Below are 20759 nucleotides of genomic sequence, written 5' to 3' on the forward strand. Positions count from 1 at the left end.
TAGCAGACAAGGACTCATTAAGCCTTCCCTCTCACACACGCCTTAGCCCATAGCCAGGGTCACCTCCTTAACACTTGCTACTGCTGAAAACCACGTGAAATATTAGGTCAAATGCTAAAACACAACACGCATTAAACCATTCTAGTTCTTCAGGTCAGCAAGGAAGAGGATGGCAATGTGACAGGCATCAACGCTGCTTAAAGAAAAAGCAAAAGGCAAATTGTGCTTGCTTTCCAGCTTCCTTCCAGCTCTAAAATCCTGTAAAATATTCCACTAAACCAGCATAGTTTAGAAACAACATTAGCTTCTCCAACAGAGCAAGATTTACCTGATGGAATACAGGCTCTTTCAAATTTAAGTAAACCTGGAAAGATTAAAAAAGAGAAATAATTTGCAACAGAGAACAATCATAACATTATTCATTTAAATACTGCCAAGACTTTTTCTGTTAGAATCAAGACATGAGTGCCTACCCATGCACCATTAAAGTTGATTAGACGTTCGAAGTTTCCTCTGGCAAAACCTGAGCTTTTAACTGTGGAATTATTTTAAATTAAGAAGCACAAACAGAGACATTAACATCTAAAATATCCTCATTTAACAGAGTTGCAACACATGCAAAAACAATTAACCAGCAGAAATTACCAGACACATTCACAATACGCATTGCAAGAAAAAAATGTACCCTACTTTGATTGGCTATTATTAATGTTTTTGACAATGCTTTAACATTTCAATTCATTTTACAAAAAGCCAGTAGTTCTTCCTGTTATTAATGCTTTTAATTTAATTTCTGCTTTTGAAGAGAGAAGGGCACTAGACCTTAGGCATAGTATACCACAAGTGTAAAAAATTTTAGGAGGCACAGAAGAGAACAGGTAAGTACTCTGAAGGCAGAAGATGACCTATAATACTACTTTTTTTTTTTTTTTTTTAAGAAATGGTTATCAATAAGAATAATGAAGGACATTCCACCTGTGCTTGACAGCCAGCACAAAACTCATTTTATTCACAAAAGGAGCACGCTGCACTGAGGAAGTGAATCAAGTTAATCATGATACCGTTAAAATTCTTCTCATTTTTTTAACAGCTAAGTTCCTTTCTTATTCTGGCTGTTGTTTTAAAACACCAGACGATACCCTGGCCTGTGCATCGCAGTTCAGTTTTTGCAGTCTGTTGAACAGGATCATTCTCATTTCTGCAGATGAATTAAAGTGAGGGAAGATGAGGAATGCAGCTTGTCCAAGGTCTCATAAACAAGTCGACGGTGACTGTTTTTCTCACATTCCTATTTACTCTAGCAACTGGATTACTGCTTTTGTCTTCATTTATAAATAAATGATACAGTGGTTTAGATAGAAAGGTTTCAGGTTTCTCTGGCCAGCATATAATTTTACCAACAAAAGAATAATTTGTTCTTCTTGACTGGAAGCGAGAGAGACTCAGTACTGCCTGTATAACGTTCCTTCACTGGCAGGAAAACTGCCCATGGACAGGTGAAAATGCCGTATTAGAAAAAGGTACTTACTATGCTGACTACGAAGCTGTATGTTATTAACAAGAAAAGCAGCGGATAATTGACTGTGTTCTTGTACTTGAAACATTCATACCTGGAACAGAACATAAAGGAGAGCAATAGCACTCATCACTTACCATATAAAGGATGCATTTTTCAAGGTATATTATCACAAAATTTGCGGGAAAATTGATCCAAATGAGTCTTAGGCCCTTCAAGAAATCGTAGCTCCTCCAATAAAGACGTGTAATTTCAATATAAAAATTCACACTTCTACCAATAAATGTTTTTTTTTTTAAAAAATCTAGTGCAAAAAAAACCCCAATAAGCTCATGCGTATACAAAAAAAAACCCAGCCAGTGGAAAGAGTTTGGGAAGCAGAAGTGTTTTCAGAAGGTGCTTAAGGGGTGATAATGGATGGCAAATTAGAATTGAGTTTAAAATGCAATACAGCTGCCAAAAAACATTACATCTGTGAGCTAAAGGCAGCATAGGAAAGGGACTGCCTTACAACACAGTGAACTCTAGAGATCTGTTAAAATGCAGATTGTTCATGGCTTTTCTACAGTCACGGCACAGTAAATTTGCTAGAGTGGGTCCTGGTAGAAGTAGACGGTAAAACCAGCTAATTGCTCCCAGTATGTAAAACAACTAATTAAAATTAGCTTCACAGTCTCTACACTACACTTCGGTCACAGTTGTGATGGAATTACACATCCCATACATATACACATCCCAGACCGTATCTCCATCAGAAAAAAGGTTCAAAAAACCCAACAAAAATGAACTTTGAGAAGGACAAAATCCTCCTTAGGGCTAGAGGAGGTTGTCTATGTAACTCCCAAGTTACATCTCCCTAGTTTTTTGGTTTATAAACTTTTGAAAACAGACACCATCATGGATGAATAAAAGGAAACAGAGAAAAAAAAAAGTAGGAATATCAAGGGGAAAAAAAATAAATAATAAATCTACAAGACAGTACAATGTGCTACACAGGTTGCCCAGAGAAGCTGTGGCTGCCCCATCGCTGGAGGTGTTCAAGGCCAGGTTGGACGGAGTTTGCAGCAACCTGGGCTGGTGGGAGGTGTCCCTGCCCAGGGCAGGGGGTTGGAATTGGATGATCTTCGAAGGTCCCTTCCAACTCTAACTCTTCTATGATTCTATGATCTTTCCCTTCTAACCTGAACCATTCTATGATTCTAAAATGGCTTGTCAAAGTAATTACACAGTGTGAGAGTCAGGAGGACTAAACGATGTATACGGGAACGTCCTGTGCAGAACCACCCCACGACCTACCTTCAAGAAAACCAAAACGATTATTAAATGCCTCTTAAAATAAACATTAGCTCATTCTTCTGAACACTTTAATTACTAGCAAACGTACATACACAGAATCTTATTAGAGCTATAAATGCAGTACCAGACTGCAGTGCTTTTGAAGATAATAGAGCAACCATTGCACAAAATAAGCATGATTATTTTCTCAAACAGATTTTTGTAGCCACTTCTCATCCTTTTCTCCAATCACATTCAAATCAGACAAAATAAATGCAAAGGCAATTTCAAGGAGATAGGCAGCTACAATAGCAATATTTCCACTAACAGAGGCATTATGATTCTGGTCCTGAGTTTGCACAAATCGTACTAATGTATGAATCAGAAACCCATGGTAATTTCCACAGCTGCGGGTTTAGTCCTACAGCATCCCATCCCCATTGCAAGCTACCACTAATCTCCTCACCAAAGATATTCCAGTTTTCATCAGCTGAATATTTGATATGTTCAAAAGCAAAAAGACTTTTTTTTTTTTTTGTCTTTTTGACTGCAACAAGCTGATTTATCATTTGGATTTTCCAAGTGACAGAACAAATCATGTTAAATCCAGACCTTGCAGAAACAGGCAAGAAAAAGCCAGTTTACAGTATCTTTACAGTTGCCAAATGCTACAATTCTCCCGAAATTAAATGGAAGAAAACATCCTGGCATGGCATTAAGCTGTCATGTGTGCTCCAAGACACTCTCCACAAAACATGCACTTAACTTTTCATAAAATCTTTTTTTCTTTAATTTTCCAGATGAGTGGAATGCAGGTTTAACCAGGAATCTGAAATTTGCATTCGGAGTCAGACTACATCATAGAAATACAGCTGAAATAAATTACAATGTTGATAATTTTGTAGGAGTTACTGAAGTTGATTTTATTACGTCTGCTGTTTACATACCAAGTAACACTGAGCTCTGGTTGTGTATTACACAAAGTCTTTAAAAAGAGTTATTTTTTTTCTTGCTAAACAAACACTGATGAAGCATCTCTAAATGAGCACAAATGAGGACTAAAGCCAGGCTGGTGCTCTAAGGGCCAAGTCATAATGCTGTACTGAGCAAAACTGAGAATTCACCGAAATGAGGAGACGCTTCAGTGTCAGCCTCACTATACACCAGATCGGGCTTCACAGATTCTACATTTCAAAAGTTAATATTCCATAAATATTCAGAAAAAAACCAAACCATTTAACAAATACTTACAGGCAGTAGACAAACACACAACAACTGTATATCATTGGCAGTTCATCCAACAGCTACAAAAAGCAGAGACATCAAAACATGAAAACTACTTTTAACTCACACGCTTGTGTAAGTTAATTAAGCAGAGATAAGTCTTAAGAAAAGTTTTTAAGTCATTCAGACATCCACCTTCTTGACTGCACTTCAGTACGCAGCAGCGTCAAATCCTATTCAAGTACTGAATTACGCTGCATTAATAAGCGTATTACTCTGAATCTTTTGAATATTACGTTTCATAAAAAGCCCACGCCTTCAAAGGATCATGCCATTTTCGCTGTTCAAACCTCTTGAAACATTTATAAGAATTAATTCTGTACAGTCATATTGAATAATACCACCCCATTTATAGCCTGCTCAATATAGCCAGCAGCATTTGCTTAGTTCTGTACAAACTTCACAGAGAAACTGAAATAGTTTTTTTCCGTAACATAAAATAGAATCGTAGCCCATTAGGAAGCACCTTAATATGTGCTTGCATGTTTACTTCCTAATTTTGGAAATTTCTTACAATGTTTTAATTCAGTCAGCTTTTGTTTGTTTGTTGGGGGGTTCTTGGGCTCCTCCTCCCCACCCCCCCCCAAATTATAGCTGCCATATAATGTTTTATTGTCTCAGATAATTTTTATACTTCAGGAGAAGACTGGTGTGTTACAGCTAAACCAGTAATTTCTCCAGGAACTTGCCACCTTAATGGAGATGGAATTAAAGTAGTAATCACAAGAGAAGTGATTTCTCAAGAACAGGTATGCCCAAAATTGCCATTTATTTATCATTAGAGGGGAAAAAAATTAATAGCACCATCATTTTCTTCTAAAACTTTTCTCATCAGAGAACATTACCAAATTTCTGCTCATAAAGACATAGTTAAACTTACCTCCTTTTATGAAGGACTGAAAATCATAAAAACACAAAAACATATGAATGGACCGATGAATTCTGATTTCTAATACGTTAAGCAAATGTTAATAATTGGGTATCTTAGAACTGTTACACCAGGTTTGAGTCTTTCCTACGAAAAACAAGAACTGGATGGAAACAAGATTTTGATCTTTTTCCATCATCATTCTGAAAGTTGTTCACGGCCAAGCCTGTACAGCAATTACTCTCCTACTATCGGTACGGGGTACTTAACAAGTTCACAATCGTGTTTTTCTGAATAATGTGACACATTAAGAGCAATACCAGCTTATACAAACCTCTTTATAAAGCCAGCCTGACTCCGCTCCCAAACGGGAGAATTTTTCTAACTGCACAGGCAAAACCCTTCCTTTTAATTTTGAAATTTCCTATTGAAAAAACAAAGCGATCTGGTTCTTTACAGAAGGAGAGAGGTGTATTATCCTGAGTGTGAACTATTAGCTTTTTCGTGGTTTTGGTCACAGAAACCTCAGAAAACGTTTCACAATTCTGCTGAACAGATCTACTGACTATTAGGCAGGTCTTGCTTCTTCACCCACACTTCCACGGCTTCTCTCAAAGGAGTCTGTGCTCGCCTGACCCACAGTAAGACAGATCCAATACCTGATCCAGCACACAAAGAACCTTGCAGAAAAAGGTTTAAATCCTTGAATTTGTGTATTATAGGGCCAGGGGCTGCAATAGATGGCACAAAGAAAGTGTCAGGAACACAGATGGCAGCTGAAGGTAACTGGCGTGTTAGGTAGCACCTTGCCATCACATTACTTTATCTTTGCTGTGATGCCTTAGAGAGGAAAAAAATAGAAGCAATAGCTAAATTCAACTTTATACTAAGAGTTATGATTTCAGTGATATGCCGAGTGTGATAGGAATTAGCTGCAGGAATAACTCATGCAGTCATTTAAGGCCTCATAAAAGACAAAGGGGGGAAAAAAGGAATAAGAAATACAATATAGCAAATTTTTTCAAATTTGGACAGCTGATTACGCTCAAGTTCATGCGCTGGCAGTACTTCAGGGACATAACGGTAACATCAAAGAGCCTCTTGAAAGATCCTAGCTAGAATTTGCTTGCAGAAGACAATGGCTTCTGTATCCAAAGGAATTAATGCTTCCAGAAATACTGTCAACAACGTGTCTGAACATGTCTAACAATGAAGAAACATGGACAGGACACTCAGTGAGCTGATTTTGCTGGTTAAATAAGCATTTTGGATTCTTGCGAAATGTACACTTAAGCAGATTCCCGTAAAAATAAGAGAAAGAGGTGATCGCTTCAGAAGCATTCTAAATAGTTTCAAGAACAGAAGCTTTCACATTTCTCTTAATATTAAGCAATATGAATTAACTATTTAGAGTATTAAGAAACAAAGATAAAAAAAATAATCTCTGAACAGCTATCAATGCTGACTTTTAATCATAACAAGAGATGAAGTGAACGAGAAAAGGTTGTTTGCTGGCTGAAATGTTTCTTCTCTGGTGATTCGTGAGCTAGCAATCAGAATAATTATGGGCCACTTGCGGATTTCACTTGGCTGCCCAAATAATAAGTGTACTTTCTCTGCCTCACACGAAGCCTTTCACACCTGTTGGAAAGATGATGCAAGGCGTTCCCGCTCCTCTCCCATCTGCTTCTGCCTATCCACTACTTACAACAATTCACAGGCCCTTTAGTTATTCTGACGGAACACCAGAAGTGTGTTGCCACACTAGTGGCATCAAAGTGACTTGGAATAAAATAGCCTCTACACACACTAAAAAAAAAACAACCCAAAAAATGAGAGTGTTTTAAGTCTGGATCATTTTAATGATCCAGGTTTCAGGGTGGCTTTGCTCACCTCTACATCAGCGCAAGAAAGAGGATTTGAAACACTGGCAGGGTTGGGAGCAAGCAGCTGAGGGAAGAGAGATGAAAAGGTGGCAATTCAAGGCAGTTTCACCACTGAAGAGAATACAGGTAAATCACACCTCAATTTGGGAGAGACTGGTGAAATGGATCTAGAAACCACCTTCTTCATGCCAAGAAAAGACCCAAATATTCTCACGTGGTGGCAACAGTATGCTCCATGGAGTCTGACAGCCTCCAGCACACGCCAGAGATATAAAACAGAGCATTATGGAGGCAAACATCACCACAAATTGTAATTCAGTTCAAGTTTAAGACACCTAACTTTTGGTGTCCACATATGCCGTGTCTCAGGTCCCGTTATGATCAGTAGAAATCCAGGACTCAATTCAGTTGCCACGGCAGAGGAGCGTAATGCCATCTGAGATGCTCTGTCACCTCCAGTAGACCCACCCGAGACTGGCCGATGTGATTGGGGGGGTCTAAGAGACCTGCACCTTTGTGGGATGGCAGCTGGAGGCCAGACAGAACGCTCACAGGGTCTAAAATTACGCTAGACACCTATATTCAAACAAATGAATATTATTTAAGTTAAGACTGCCAACGGAGTCTGGAGGATGATTCAGCGCAGGTGACTGGCTCTTCTGAACTCCACTGACTTCACTCTATTTCCATGGAATACGGTGGGAGCACAGACTTCCAGCACACATTTTTAAATGTGGGTTTCTTAATTTTGAACCGAGTTCTGCTTCACTCTGACTTTGATTCATAGATGAATTTCCTTACTCTTCTCAGATCTAAAACAGGACAACAGGACAAGACTCTTTGTGTCCCTTTAGGAAATGGGAAATACCAGGACCAGATCCTTATGCCCAATGATTTATTACAGAACGGCTTCTATTTGAGAATAAGAGAGAGAGGAAGACTCAACTATTGCTACTCAGAAGATACTGACTTCAGTATTAATGCTACGCGTAGATCTAGATAAATAGAAAACATGACAGAAAACATCAAGATGGAAAAAAAGGATACAAGAAATAATTCTAGTCTATACTGCTTGCTATTAAGCCAAAGCTGTAGGAATTTTAAAATAACAACTCAAGAAAAAAGACAGTATGATTTCCCAAATGATAAAGTGTCTCCTACCAACATAAGCAATTGATTGTAGCTCTTATTTTAGATGCAAGTACATATTCATGAATATCTACCAGTGGAAAATATCTAATGAAACACGACCTGCATTACTCTTTTGTCGGACAATGCTACTTAAGGTAGATTAACTCACGTTACATGAGTTTCATCTAGTCAAGAAATGGCAATATGATTATACAGCCAGAAACACACCGAAAATGATTCACAGCTACTTATCAATACTCACCTGCATTTCATACTTCAGGGTCATGTGGAAGCACCAAGATCCCAATCCCACAGCTGAAAACAAATTAAAACTATGGTTAACATAAAAGTCTACATGTAAAACTTCCAGGAACATTAACTTAAATGCGTGAACTTTACTGGGAAAAAAAATTAAAACATCAGCATCTCATTTCATGGACAAAATCCCGATTTTCCACAGCCTTCTACTTTACACTTTAGTCACCAGGCATGTCCTTGAATTTATGGGTTTTGGGGGGGGTGGATGTCCTCTTTCCCTCCTCTCAGTGCTGTCTCCTGTGAAGTGGTGTAATCTCAATGAGGAACGGAGTGGAGGGAACCCAGAATAAATGGAACATTACCATTCTATTTCTCTCTCTCTTTTTTTTTTTTTTTTTTTTTTTTTTTTTTTTTTTAAGTACCTCAAGATTTGTCTCAAACCTTCTCTAATGCAAAGCACCATTCAGCTGGTAGCATTGCTCAAATTCTGTAATATTTCTGCTTATTGTCCAGCTTTAAAAGGTAAATTTTACAAGGAGCTTTTTGCCAGCTCTAGAAAAAGACATGAATTGCTACTAGGACTCAGAATCAGATTCTTAGAAGTCCATCCTTCTATGCAATGACTTTTTACTTATTTAAAATACTTTATTTTTAAACTCTGAATTTACGTCTGAAATTAATTTATGAGATATATACTTTGTCTATATATATATTTATGAGATATATACTTTGCTTTTTCATTTAGATAAGGATAGTGCCTCTTGGAAGTTCGATTTCACTGTTTAAAGCAAAACTGGTAGAGTATTTAATGTATCATTCATTACTTTGAAATGTTATCAGTTAAACGCTCTCATTAAGCGCCCGTTCATTTTTATTTTGCAGGAACATTAATGCGATGTCTTGTCTTCCTTCAAGAAATTATGTTTTACCTCAGACTCTAGTTTCAGAGAAAGCCAAGCAATCTGCACTCCAGCCTTGATCACTGGGTAGTTCTGCTGCGCTTTGCTGCAAGAGCACAACCTTTTCTGCACACAACAGCCACATTTCCCTGCTGCATAAACAGCCCTCTACCGAAAAAACTGTGCCTTTTGTAAAGGATTCCCAAGACCATTGATAGACATGTCTGGAGATGTTTCTTTGTCTGGAGGAGTTTCTTTAGATGCTTTTAGTCTAGAATTGTGACTATCACACGCACTCCATGAAATGAAATACCTAATCATGTAACTTTACTGAAACATAAAACTGTAATACAGCTATATTTAAAAACACATTGCCAAATACTTTAATGTCATTAATTCTCTAGGGAAATTAACCATGGCTGTCTACCAGAACAGAAACAACCATATGCACTTCTGTAAGTTCTGATTGTTTTGCTTGTGAAAAAGCTTTGCATACAGTAACAACTGTTTTTCACCTTCATTGAGATTTCAATGAGAAATTCTCATAGCCATTTTTCAATGTATAAAGAATATCTTATAACTATTGCTTGTGCTGAAGAAAAAAAGCCCATGAAGATCATAATTAAAACAGTACCAGCCATTATCCTGGCCGTCATGGTGATTTCGATATCTTCATGATGCAAACTCTTACAATTTGTGACAAGTGTAATTTTCAAATATGAGCAAAATCATTGCATAAGAAATTTCAACTGATTTTAAATTAACAAAATATATTGGGGCAGGTTCTTGGTTTTTTGTTGGGTTTTTTTTTTGGGGGGGGGGGCGGCTGGGTGTTAATGTTATTGGAGTTATAAATCTCAATAATCAGCTACTAAACTCCTCTCCCTCCCTCCTACATGATTAGAAGCAGTTATTTCTAGATTATTTTTCCTTTCAAGTCTTTACAAAACCCAAGAATGCTGCAGATATTAGTGTTTCAGGTCATTAATCCTATTACTACAATTAATTTCTAAAAATAATAAAAAAAACCCACTTGCTTCTGTACAATGACCACACTTGGAGTTTCTTTGATTATGAAGTTTTACTGTGCATCGGAGAAGAATGCTTTAGTTGTATTGTGTAGCAATAAAATAGTTATCTTAAACAATGAAAGTTTACAGAATAACATCATGTGGTCCTTATTAAAATAAAAACTTCTACTGCAAATGACCGCAACACTGCTTGCTGCAATCTTGGTGGAGCTCGTGAACACCGTTGAGTCTGGTATTTACGTGCATTCAGCAGGTAACCCAGGACGGTACATGGCTAGAAATCACACGAGTAGGTTACTCATCAGATGATACTCTCCCTCCCAAGACTGCTCAGACATTTCCTCAAACGCTATTGTGGTAACTACGCACAACAGCATCTTTTTGAAGAGATGGTTTAGATGAAGACTAAAGAACGAAACGTAATTATTTATGTATCTCATTGCATAGGGATAACTTAAGGTATGTTTTATATCGCGAAGGGTTAACAAAAAATATTTCACATCTAGACATCGAACGAGCTAAGAACCAAGTTTCTGGTTCGCTCCCTTTGGCATATGTTAGAGCTTAACACGGAACCGTGCAAAAAGCATCATGAATCTGTTCAAAAAGGAGGAAACCGCGTTAAGAGATGATGAACTGAACTGTGGCAGCTGAAGCTCAGTCATGCTCCGCTCCACTAACATCGCTATTGAACTGGTAAACTTCGGCAGAAGGGAACTAATATCTAACACGGCACTCGCTGGGCCAAGAGCTGTGCTCCTCAGAGCTGCTGTGTCTCGTGGCTCAACACGGGGTTAGTGTTCGGTCCCAAAAACCTTGCACCGTAAAAAGAGGAAATACCTATCACATGCCAAGGATGGCAAGGAAATCTTCATTTCCTCTGCTATGCCCAGAGCATACCACCTTTTTCTCTCCCACTTAAAGTATAACTTGTAGGGGCTTGACATGTATTTGTCCCCAGTAAATAGCGGTTTAATACTTAAGCTCAAATGTCTTCACACATAGCTTTTACCTGCAGCTCTACTGGAATGCAGCTACCTTTAGATACACTTCTCATCACATAACTTCAGAATCAAGACGTTTCTAAGGAATATTTACTTCACAAAAACCACCCCTGCAATGAGATGGTCTACCAGCTTTGTACTTTTCAAAATATGAGTGGACACCACCACTGCAATTAAATAAACTTTCAATAGAAGCAACTTCCCCTTACAGCCACTGCCAAACTGAGCAATAGTTTTGCTCCTTATCTTGTAAGCAGAGGTTACAGTTTTCATTTTAGATGTTTCCTTTTGCAAAGGAGCTTAACTCACTAAAAGCTGTGTATCAGTTGGGAAGTTTTAACAGCATCGGAAGCAACACCACTTCCCCTCTAACTACTGTAACTCACTTTTCATAGATAGAAGTCACTCAGCATTTTTCATTTTTACATTAATAAACATTTCAGGTTATAGGAGATATACACAAATTATGTGTTAAGCACAGAACACACACTAAGTCACAACAATATGAGCTCAAAATAGCACTTAAAAAGACTGGAAATGCACAGTCAGGTTAGCTGCTCTTTGCTGCAGGACAAAACCACCGTGTTGGTCTGCAAACACGATGCGCGGTTACTGCCAGGTGATAAAGTAGTTGCATTAGTGACAATGTAAATGTAATGAATCTGCAAACTTCACTTCACACACAGTTATCTCACTGTGCTTCAACATCATCCAAGACTTCAAGGCAATATGCCAGAAATAATCTGACGTTATACATGAGATCCAGCTCCACACATGAACCATATAAACTCTCAAGATTTGAACCCCAGAGGGACACAAATAGCCCCTACGAATTTTTCAATAGTTTTAGAAGAATCTGCAATATCACATAATCAGTGATAATTCCTGTTGATATAAGACTATCCATCAGCACTCGAAATTCTTATCATTAGCCTAAAGCCTTCAAAGAAAAAGCAGTTTATTAGGATTTCACAGTCGTGGTTTGAATTTAAACTGTCCAGGCACTGCATAAAAACATTCAGAAGGAAGGATGCTCCAGATGCAAACACCTTTGTTTAGGTATCTACACATGAACTAGGTGTCAAAGCTTCGACTAAAGAGAATGGCATTATAAAGAGTCATTCAGCTGGCCAGACAGAAGGGGTTACTTATATATCCAAGTGATTCTCTAGGCTCTACTGACTGCAATGGGAGACAGACCCCTCTGCACAGGCAGACGCATATTTAAGTGTTTGAATCTGGAGCTGAATTCAACCGACGGTTTCTTACAATGACAGAACTGAACTAACGATAAACAACAACATACTGCATCATAAAGGGTTAAAGATTGAAACAGGATGAAAAATGAACCAGAATTAAATGAACATTTTCTATTGAATTATTTTGTTTTGTAATGGTTTCATAGAATCATAGAATTGCCTACGTTGGAAGGGACCTTTCAGATCATCAAGTTCAACCATCAACCTAACACTGCCAAAACCACCACTACCCCATGTCCCTCAGCACCACGTCTGCCCAGATTTTAGATACCTCCAGGGATGGTGATTCCACCACTTCCCTGGGCAGCCTCTTCCAATGTTTGACAACACCTTCAGTGTAAAAATTTTTCCTAATATCCAATCTAACCGCCCCCAGCACAACTTGAGGCCATTTCCTCTTGTCCCATCGTCTGTTCCTTCGGAGAAAAGACCAACCCCCACCTCCCTACCCCCTCCTTTCAGGGAGTTGTAGAGAGCGAGAAGGTCTCCCCTCATTCTCCTTTTCTCCAGGCTGAACAACCCCAGTTCCCTTTTTCCCTCCACAGCACAGGAGATAGGAGAGACCCTGGTTACTCCCAGGGTACAGCTCTCCAAGTGAACTCAAGCATGGCTGGGACTGTTCCCAGACACTCTAATGCAATTCTAGGGAATTGCTGGAACAGTCTGCAGCATGGAACTGGCCTGTTCCAACTAGTCCTTTCCCCCCTCCCAGGCACAGTCCAGCAGCCAGAAGAGCCCAGGGCCCGTGCCCAGCAGGGAATTTGTATGCAGTCACCTTGTTTTGGAGGCTAAGACAAACAGACACGGGCTGGTCCACACTACTCTGCTTCAGCACTCAGGAATGTTCCCAAGCACATTTGATTTACCAACGTCAACACGGCCCAAGCACCTTTTCTACAGCTGTTAGATAAGAAGAAGGGAATTAACTGACTGAAGGGCTTCTAACAGCTATTTTCACAGACACAGAGTTTCACTGGAAATGAAGGTTAGTAAGTTGTTTACGAGTTCCTACGGCTATGTCTAATGTAAAAAAACTTTTTGCATCCTTTTTTTCCTCCACTTTGGCACAGCTTGAATGACTGAGCGCTATTAAACAGGCCAAAGAAATACAAAACAGAACAATCCTTCCAAATTTCAAGTAAAGCATCTAATAAAGTATGTAACTCCATTGATTGCTTTTTATCTTCTTAGATTCAAAACAGTTACAGGGTTTTTTTATTTTAAATATATATATGTATGGAAACATTTTTATTTTATTTCCTCAAGACCCTTCTAGAATATGAACCCTTTGGGAATCATAGTTTCCCAGGATGCATGAGGAAATGAGATATGGTAGAATGTGATACAATACCACAGCATCATAAGGAACCATCCAAAACCAACTTATTCGAGATAGTGATAGTCTGATGATTTCTCCACCCATTTCATGAGATGCAATGTGCTAAAGAACTTGCTTAAGATTATTCTTCATAATTTACAGGTTGATTAAATAGTTCTCTAAAGCTTAAAAATCATATCCAGTTCCTATTGAATTCATTGACAATGTGTCTTTTGAGCTGAAAGGCAGCAGAAATATGGACTGAGAACAATGTGCTGTATCTCAAAAGAACTTGCTGAAAAATGCAACTCAGTCTCGGCACCAGTACGAACAAGAAATTTATTTGAAAAGTTATTTAGAAATTCCCCTTCTTGTCCTGCCAACTTTGGATCTTAGCATGTATGTGAAATAAACAGTGCTTCCCTAATTCAAAATGCATTTGGTTCAAAGAGGAAATAAATGTCAACAAAAGAAATTGTGGGGTATGAAGTGAAGCACTGAACACGGCATGGTAAAACACAAAGGAACTGACAATCAGCTAAATGTCTGGAAGCATCCAAAAGAAACAGCTGATCTGGATCAAAATAATGTCTGGAAACAACACTTCTTATGTTCTCAAACGCTAACAGATTTAATTTTAACGTCCGCTTTGACAGCTGTCTTTTAACACCTTGTAAAATCTCAGTAATGATTCAAAGTTGTTAAAACCTAACTAAAGTGCCCTTCCTTCCACCCCCATCTTCATAGCAGAATTGTTAAAGAATTTCTACTTTAACAAAAGAACCTTTAGACACCACTAGCTAGTTAGAAGCTCTGTTATATAGTCTTTAAGGAAGCAGAGTGTCTGAAGAGAAATCAGAAGTTTGTGTTAATCTGTATAGGGAAAGTGAATTTAAGTCTATACTTGTTTGCTACAAATTAAGCAAGTAGAGTGAAATCTGTTAATAAATAAAATTACTGTAAGGGAAAGAATTCTTTCTGGTACCTTCTTACAAAAATAAATTTCTGTACACTTACTCTATCTCCACTTCAACATGCTTCTCGTTCAGTCACATGCACAGAAAGAATGCCAATGTTCCTGGCACATTTCAACTATATTTAAAATTCTGTTTATCTTCTCATTTGCTGCTTTTATTCTGTAGTAGAACAAATGTTAAGAGGTTTGCGACTCCAAACCGTCCTATTCCTGGTTTTCACTGAGAAACTGTAAAGCCTTCTGTATTTCTTTACATCTTTCAACTGCTGTAAAACAGTCCAGCATTACGAATACTGAAGCAGGGACAAAACAGAAGAGAGACATTTTTGGGAGTGACCTTTAATGTTAGGTTCCAACACATGAGATAAAAATCAAGCCATACAGGCATTTATCACTTCAGACAGGAGTCAAAGGCATCCCAATCACAGGTGAGAAGAGCTCAGCTGGAACTCAGGACTGCCCTCCAGCACTGCTGTCAAACACGCAGGCTGAGCTCCCTTCATGAACATCAAGAACAGCATAAAGCTGACGCCCATGGAATTCACTGTGATCAAAGACAGACTATGTGGGTTTTTATTTAAAAAAACCCAAACCATTAAACAGCATATGAGAAATGCCCACTCAGGGCAGTCTTGGTGCAATAGCCTGACATTGTAGTCAGATAGTGGCACACTTTGTCCATCAAGAAGTGCCACTGACAGAGGTAGCCACAAGTCACTGTGAAGACAGAGTCTCAAACACAGAGTTTTACTTACATGAAAAGCTGGACATGAGCTGACAATGTGCACTTGCAACCCAGAAGGCCAATCGCATCCTGGGACGCATCAAAAGAACTGTGGCCAGCAGATTGAGAGAGGTGATTCTCCCCCTCTACTCTGCTCTTGTGAGAATCCACCTAGCGTACCCTGTCCAGCTGTGGAGCCCTCAGCACAAGAAGGATACGGACCTGTTGGAGCAGTTCCAGAGGAGGCCACAAAGATGATCAGAGGGCTGGAGCACCTCTGCTATGAAGACAGGCTGAGAGAGTTGGGGGTGTTCAGCCTGGACAAGAGAAGGCTCAGGAGAGACCTTATAGCGGCCTTCCAGTACCTGAAGGGGGCCTACAAGAAAGCCAGGGAGGGGCTGTTTGCAAGGGCATGGAGCGATAGGACGAGGGGCAATGGTTTAAACTAGAGCAGGGCAGGTTTAGGTTAGACATTAGGAAGAAGTTCTTTACGATGAGGGTGGTGAGACACTGGCCCAGGTTGCCCAGAGAGGTGGTGGAGGCCCCATCCCTGGAGACATTCAAGGCCAGGCTTGATGAGGCTCTGAGCAACCTGATCTAGTTGCAGATGTCCCTGCTCACTGCATGGGGGTTGGACTAGATGGCCTTAAAGGTTCCTTCCAACCCAACACATTCTATGATTCTATGATTTTTTTTAGTTTAGAAAGAATGGCAATATAGGATACTTTTTTTCAAGAACACGAAAAGAATCAACTTCAGCAAACACACAGTTTCTTTCCCTGTCTTTTTAAAAGGAAACCCCTAACTTTCAAGAATTCCTTCTGCCAAACTATTTTATACAGAGACAAAAATGAATAATTACTCAAAACCATAAAAAGCCTACAAATGGCTATTTGGAAAGCGTTCAGAAAACATCGAAAGCTGTACATTGTTACTGCTTATCTTTCACACATATGAGCAAAGCTGACATAACTAAAAAATCATGAAGTTGTACCTAATATATGTTGCAGTTGAATTGGCATCAAGAATATATTTAGCAGAGAGATATGTGGTTTTCGACACTGTTTGTCTAAATACATAAATATGCCAATCTTAAAACATTAAACATTTGCAATAAACCAATCTCTTACCACTGAGGAGACTGGGAAATGCAGCCTCCAAAGATATAGGAGCTATAGCAGACATAGAAATCCAGTGAAACACAGAAAGTCTGTGAAACCCAACTGCCAAATCTGAACAGTCTTATAACATCATCTTTTCTTATGAGAAAACATGACTTCTAGTTGCATAATTAAGGTTTTAAAGGAAGTTGGGTTCTTTTGGGGATTTTGCTATGTTAAAAAAAACAGACTGCCCTGAAGTTCACTGATGCACCAATGTCACATTGTTCTTCCACCCTTGCAAAACGTCCCAGATACAATGGCAGGTTGTTGAGTGATATGTGCCAAAGAGGAACCGATAACAAATTCATTCTCATCAAGAATGCTTTTACAGTTCCTTCAAGATCTTTGCCATTTCTTGTATTACTGTTCCATAGAAATGTCACAAAACCACTAATATAGTATGAAACTGTTTGGAAGTAGGACACACAATACGTCTTCTGTAAACCATCATAAACAGATACAGTGAGCTAAGATGCACTGAGCAGGACTTAAAGCTAGAGAAGGATCAATTTAAAACCTCATAAAGTTATTTAGTGAATTCTAACTTCATGTCCAACAAATACCAGTTTCCTGTAAACAAATATAAAAAATTGAGGCTTATGTTTCACACACATAGTATTTGGATTTTACTACATGGTTTATTAATATTTGGATATTGTTCATTGCACGTCTGAACTCCCTTTATAATGAAAGGGCAAACTAAGTTTTATACATACCTGTAAGACACAAATATGCAGCTAAATACCGTTTTTCAAGGCCATCTTTATAGGTCTGAATCGCACCATAGACTGGAGGTAGAATGAAAATCAGGTTACTCACTGTGTTCCCTGTAAAACAGAAACGAAAAGCAGAGATTTAGAATTGGATACTGTGCACTTAAAATAAACAAAGCTGCATTCACTCATTAGTTTATCCAGAAAGCTTCACATTTTTGGAAGTCTTCCACTTTCACGCATAATACAAAATTAAATTTTGGTATGATACAGTTAACGACTTGAAGGCTGAGAATATTTTAACTCTTTTGTCCTTTTCCACATGTTTGGAGAGCAGTAAAATACTGATTTAACTAAAAAGTTTGGCTTAGATAGTGCTGACTTTCTTAGCAGGAGGCAGAAAACCAGGGTTACCTCGATTGCACAGCACACAGATTAAAACCCAATTCCTTAAGGAGATATAAGTCCCAAATAGTTCAAGCCTGGTATTTTAAGAGAGCTGTTTGTTTGGTTTTTCTTTTCTTAAAGCTGTTCTTGGAACTCTCTCCTCCACACTCCCCTCAGATACTTTAAGGTCACCGAGTGACTCGTTCCCAAACAAAACCAGTTCAGTCTTTACTGTTAGTGTGGTAGTCACCACGCACACATGGAACAAGCCAGATGAAATCTGCGATACAGCATCACAACGTAAGACCAAAGACTGTAAGAAGGTATGATAAAGAACAGAAAAAATTCAGAAGCCACTACCGACCAGCACGACAGGCAACCGTCAAAGCTTATCAAGACGTGATTCTACACCTCTGCTCCACTCTGGTGAGGCCCCACCTGGAGAACTGTGTCCAGCTTTGGAGTCCTCAGCACAAGAAGGACATGGACCTGTTGGAGCAGGGCCAGAGGAGGCCCCGGAGATGCTGGGAGGGCTGGAGCCCCTCTGCTGTGAGGACAGGCTGAGAGAGTTGGGGGGTTCAGCCTGGAAAAGAGAAGGCTCCACGGAGACCTTAGAGCCCCTGCCAGTCCCTCAAGGGGCTCCAGGAAAGCTGGGGAGGGACTCTGGATCAGGGAAGGGAGAAACAAGATGAGGGGTAACGGTTTTAAACTGAAAGAGGGGAGATTTAGATGAGATCTCAGGCAGAAATTCTTTGCTGTGTGGGTGGTGAGACACTGTCCCAGGATGCCCAGAGAAGCTGTGGCTGCCCCATGCCTGGAGGTGTTCAAGGCCAGGCTGGACAGGGCTTTGAGCAACCTAGTCTAGTGGGAGGTGTTCCTGCCCAGGGCAGGGAGGTGGACTAGATGATCTTTAAGGTCCTTTCCAACCCAAACCATTTTATGATTCTGTAAGAGCCTGACCTTCAGCAAGACACCAGCGATCTCCATCTCTCCTGCTGAAGCTCGGATACAACACGACGAAATGAGACGTGTTGCAAGAAAGCAAGAGAAAGCAAGAAGCAGCCAAGAGCCCAGGTCATGGTTGTCATCATACCAAGCGGCGTGATGACTCTTTCAGCACTGGGCATGATGAAGGAACCTTTCTTTTTGTTTTCTTTAAGACTACTCTCCCAGTCTGATTTAGATGTGGGTCGCTTTTTTTTCCAAACTGCCCTGGCCTATGCAAAAGTATGAAATATTGAGAATTTTAAGGGAAGCATAAGGAAACGGTATATTTCTCAGCAGAAGGGATGCGTATTCAGCTTTTTAGCCTAACCACAAATCATAATTTTGAGAATAAAGGTTATGTAATGGGAATAAAACGACATGCAAATTGGGAAAAAGAGCCAATCTATTTAAAAAGGCAGAATGTTGCTTACATAAATTAAACTGCACACTTTCACATGCCAACAGTTAATTATATATAAAACTGAAACTCTCATTTCCAAATATCTCAATGAAAAGTGCAATGTATGAGGCTATGGAGAGGCCAAAGGAGAGGCCAAAACCCCCTTCTATTTCTGGCTTTTTTATTCAGCAGAAAATCTCTGAAGAGTTTCATTTTCCAAAACAAATAGCAAGTGTGAGAAAGCCGTGTCTGAACCACTCCCCTAATTCTAGCACCTATGTTTCAGGAGTTCTACTTCCCAAGATCCATCCAAAAGAAAACTGAAAACTACCAAACTACGATCATAATACCCCAAAGTATTACAGCACCTCCAGGAACAAAAATCCATACTTTACAGGCTTACAGAAAATTCAAACCCAAATGGAAAAAAGGTGGTTTCAGAACACACGAAGCAGAAGCGTACCTAATTAACTTTAACAAGTTAGCTCTTCTAAATTCTCACACGGTAGATTCAAATTGCAGTTTGAGACAGTCTTCTCGACCGGATAAAAATCCATCTGATTTTTATCAGATCTTCTTTAAATCACTTCCTTATTGATTTAACATCATCTCCTGCACAACCATGAATTTCACCAAGTTATAACAAGCAAAACAGAGATGTGCCAGAGATCTTACTCTTCTACTCAGCTCTGGAGTAAGTTCCTCCATGTAAAGGAAGCCCAGATGAAATCAAAACAGCTCTGCAAAGACATACAAGTTTATACCCATATAAAAGGTCTTTTTCATGCTTAAAGTCTTTGGGGAATCATTAACCTTTTACCACATTCCCCACAGTGTTGCAATGGGCAATGACTCACTTTCAGAGCAGACCAGGTTTGGAAGAAATACACTAAAACTCCGTATTGTGTGGTAGACTGACCATTACCACGTCCTCCCACAAATCCTACAAAGACATCATCCAGCCTCTAAAGGTAGAGTAAAGGCTACGTAGTCTGGAGAGCCGATCTTCGGCTTTCTAAAGCAGTTCCCAACTATGCCCATTTTCAAGAGAAGTTATTAGGCATTACATAATTATCACCATTCAAGGTCACTTGGTTATGAAACTGTCAAAAACCTGGCAAAAATTCAAATACGAAAATGCCAAACAAAAGAAATACCATGATGTTTATCCGCAACTGGGAAGGCACAGGACTTTAGAATTGAGTTGTAGTAGGATAACAAATTTCAAGATGGATGTAAAAATGCAAAGAAATTCTTTTTGTAGGAAAGTGAGGGTTTCAACACTTCCCGTAAAGCTATAATTATGTTAAATTATTGAAAATTTATGAGCCTTTAATCTAGGACCATCTTGCCGAGACAGGAAATACCGTAGACCTAATCTAGCCGTAAATTCCTGCCACTCCTTCTCTGCACTTTTTGGCCCATATTATTCAAAACATTTATAGCATGGATTAGGCAAGCCTATTTGCAAAACATACTTATTGAAAGTTGTGCAAATTTTTTAAAAAGGGAAATGGGGGTGGGGGAACAATGAAGTCCTCTGGCATGCTGCTAGCAAAATTACTTCTTTCAAGAACAAAAACTACAAGGCCCCTTTCAAACCCAAAGTCCCTAGGAGCGCGCATTTCATAAAAGTCTAGCTAGTCTTTACAGGATTATCCTCATATAGAATAGCTTATA

At 39.2% G+C, this 20759-nt stretch overlaps 1 protein-coding gene across 1 annotated transcript in view; it reads right to left on the reverse strand.

Annotated features, from left to right (window-relative positions):
- ACER3 (alkaline ceramidase 3) overlaps positions 1–20759 on the reverse strand; it is a 63995-nt gene that overhangs the window by 25024 nt on the left and 18212 nt on the right. Inside the window, exons 2-6 of the mRNA XM_054219143.1 lie at positions 17309–17419; positions 8223–8275; positions 4043–4095; positions 1529–1610; positions 329–364 (exon numbers count right to left, since the gene is read on the reverse strand). Coding sequence (XP_054075118.1) covers positions 329–364; positions 1529–1610; positions 4043–4095; positions 8223–8275; positions 17309–17419 — 335 coding nt within the window. The remainder of the gene's footprint in view (positions 1–328; positions 365–1528; positions 1611–4042; positions 4096–8222; positions 8276–17308; positions 17420–20759) is intronic.

This window comes from Rissa tridactyla, chromosome 1 (assembly GCF_028500815.1).
Source record: "Rissa tridactyla isolate bRisTri1 chromosome 1, bRisTri1.patW.cur.20221130, whole genome shotgun sequence".
NCBI classification, from domain to species: Eukaryota; Metazoa; Chordata; class Aves; order Charadriiformes; family Laridae; genus Rissa; species Rissa tridactyla.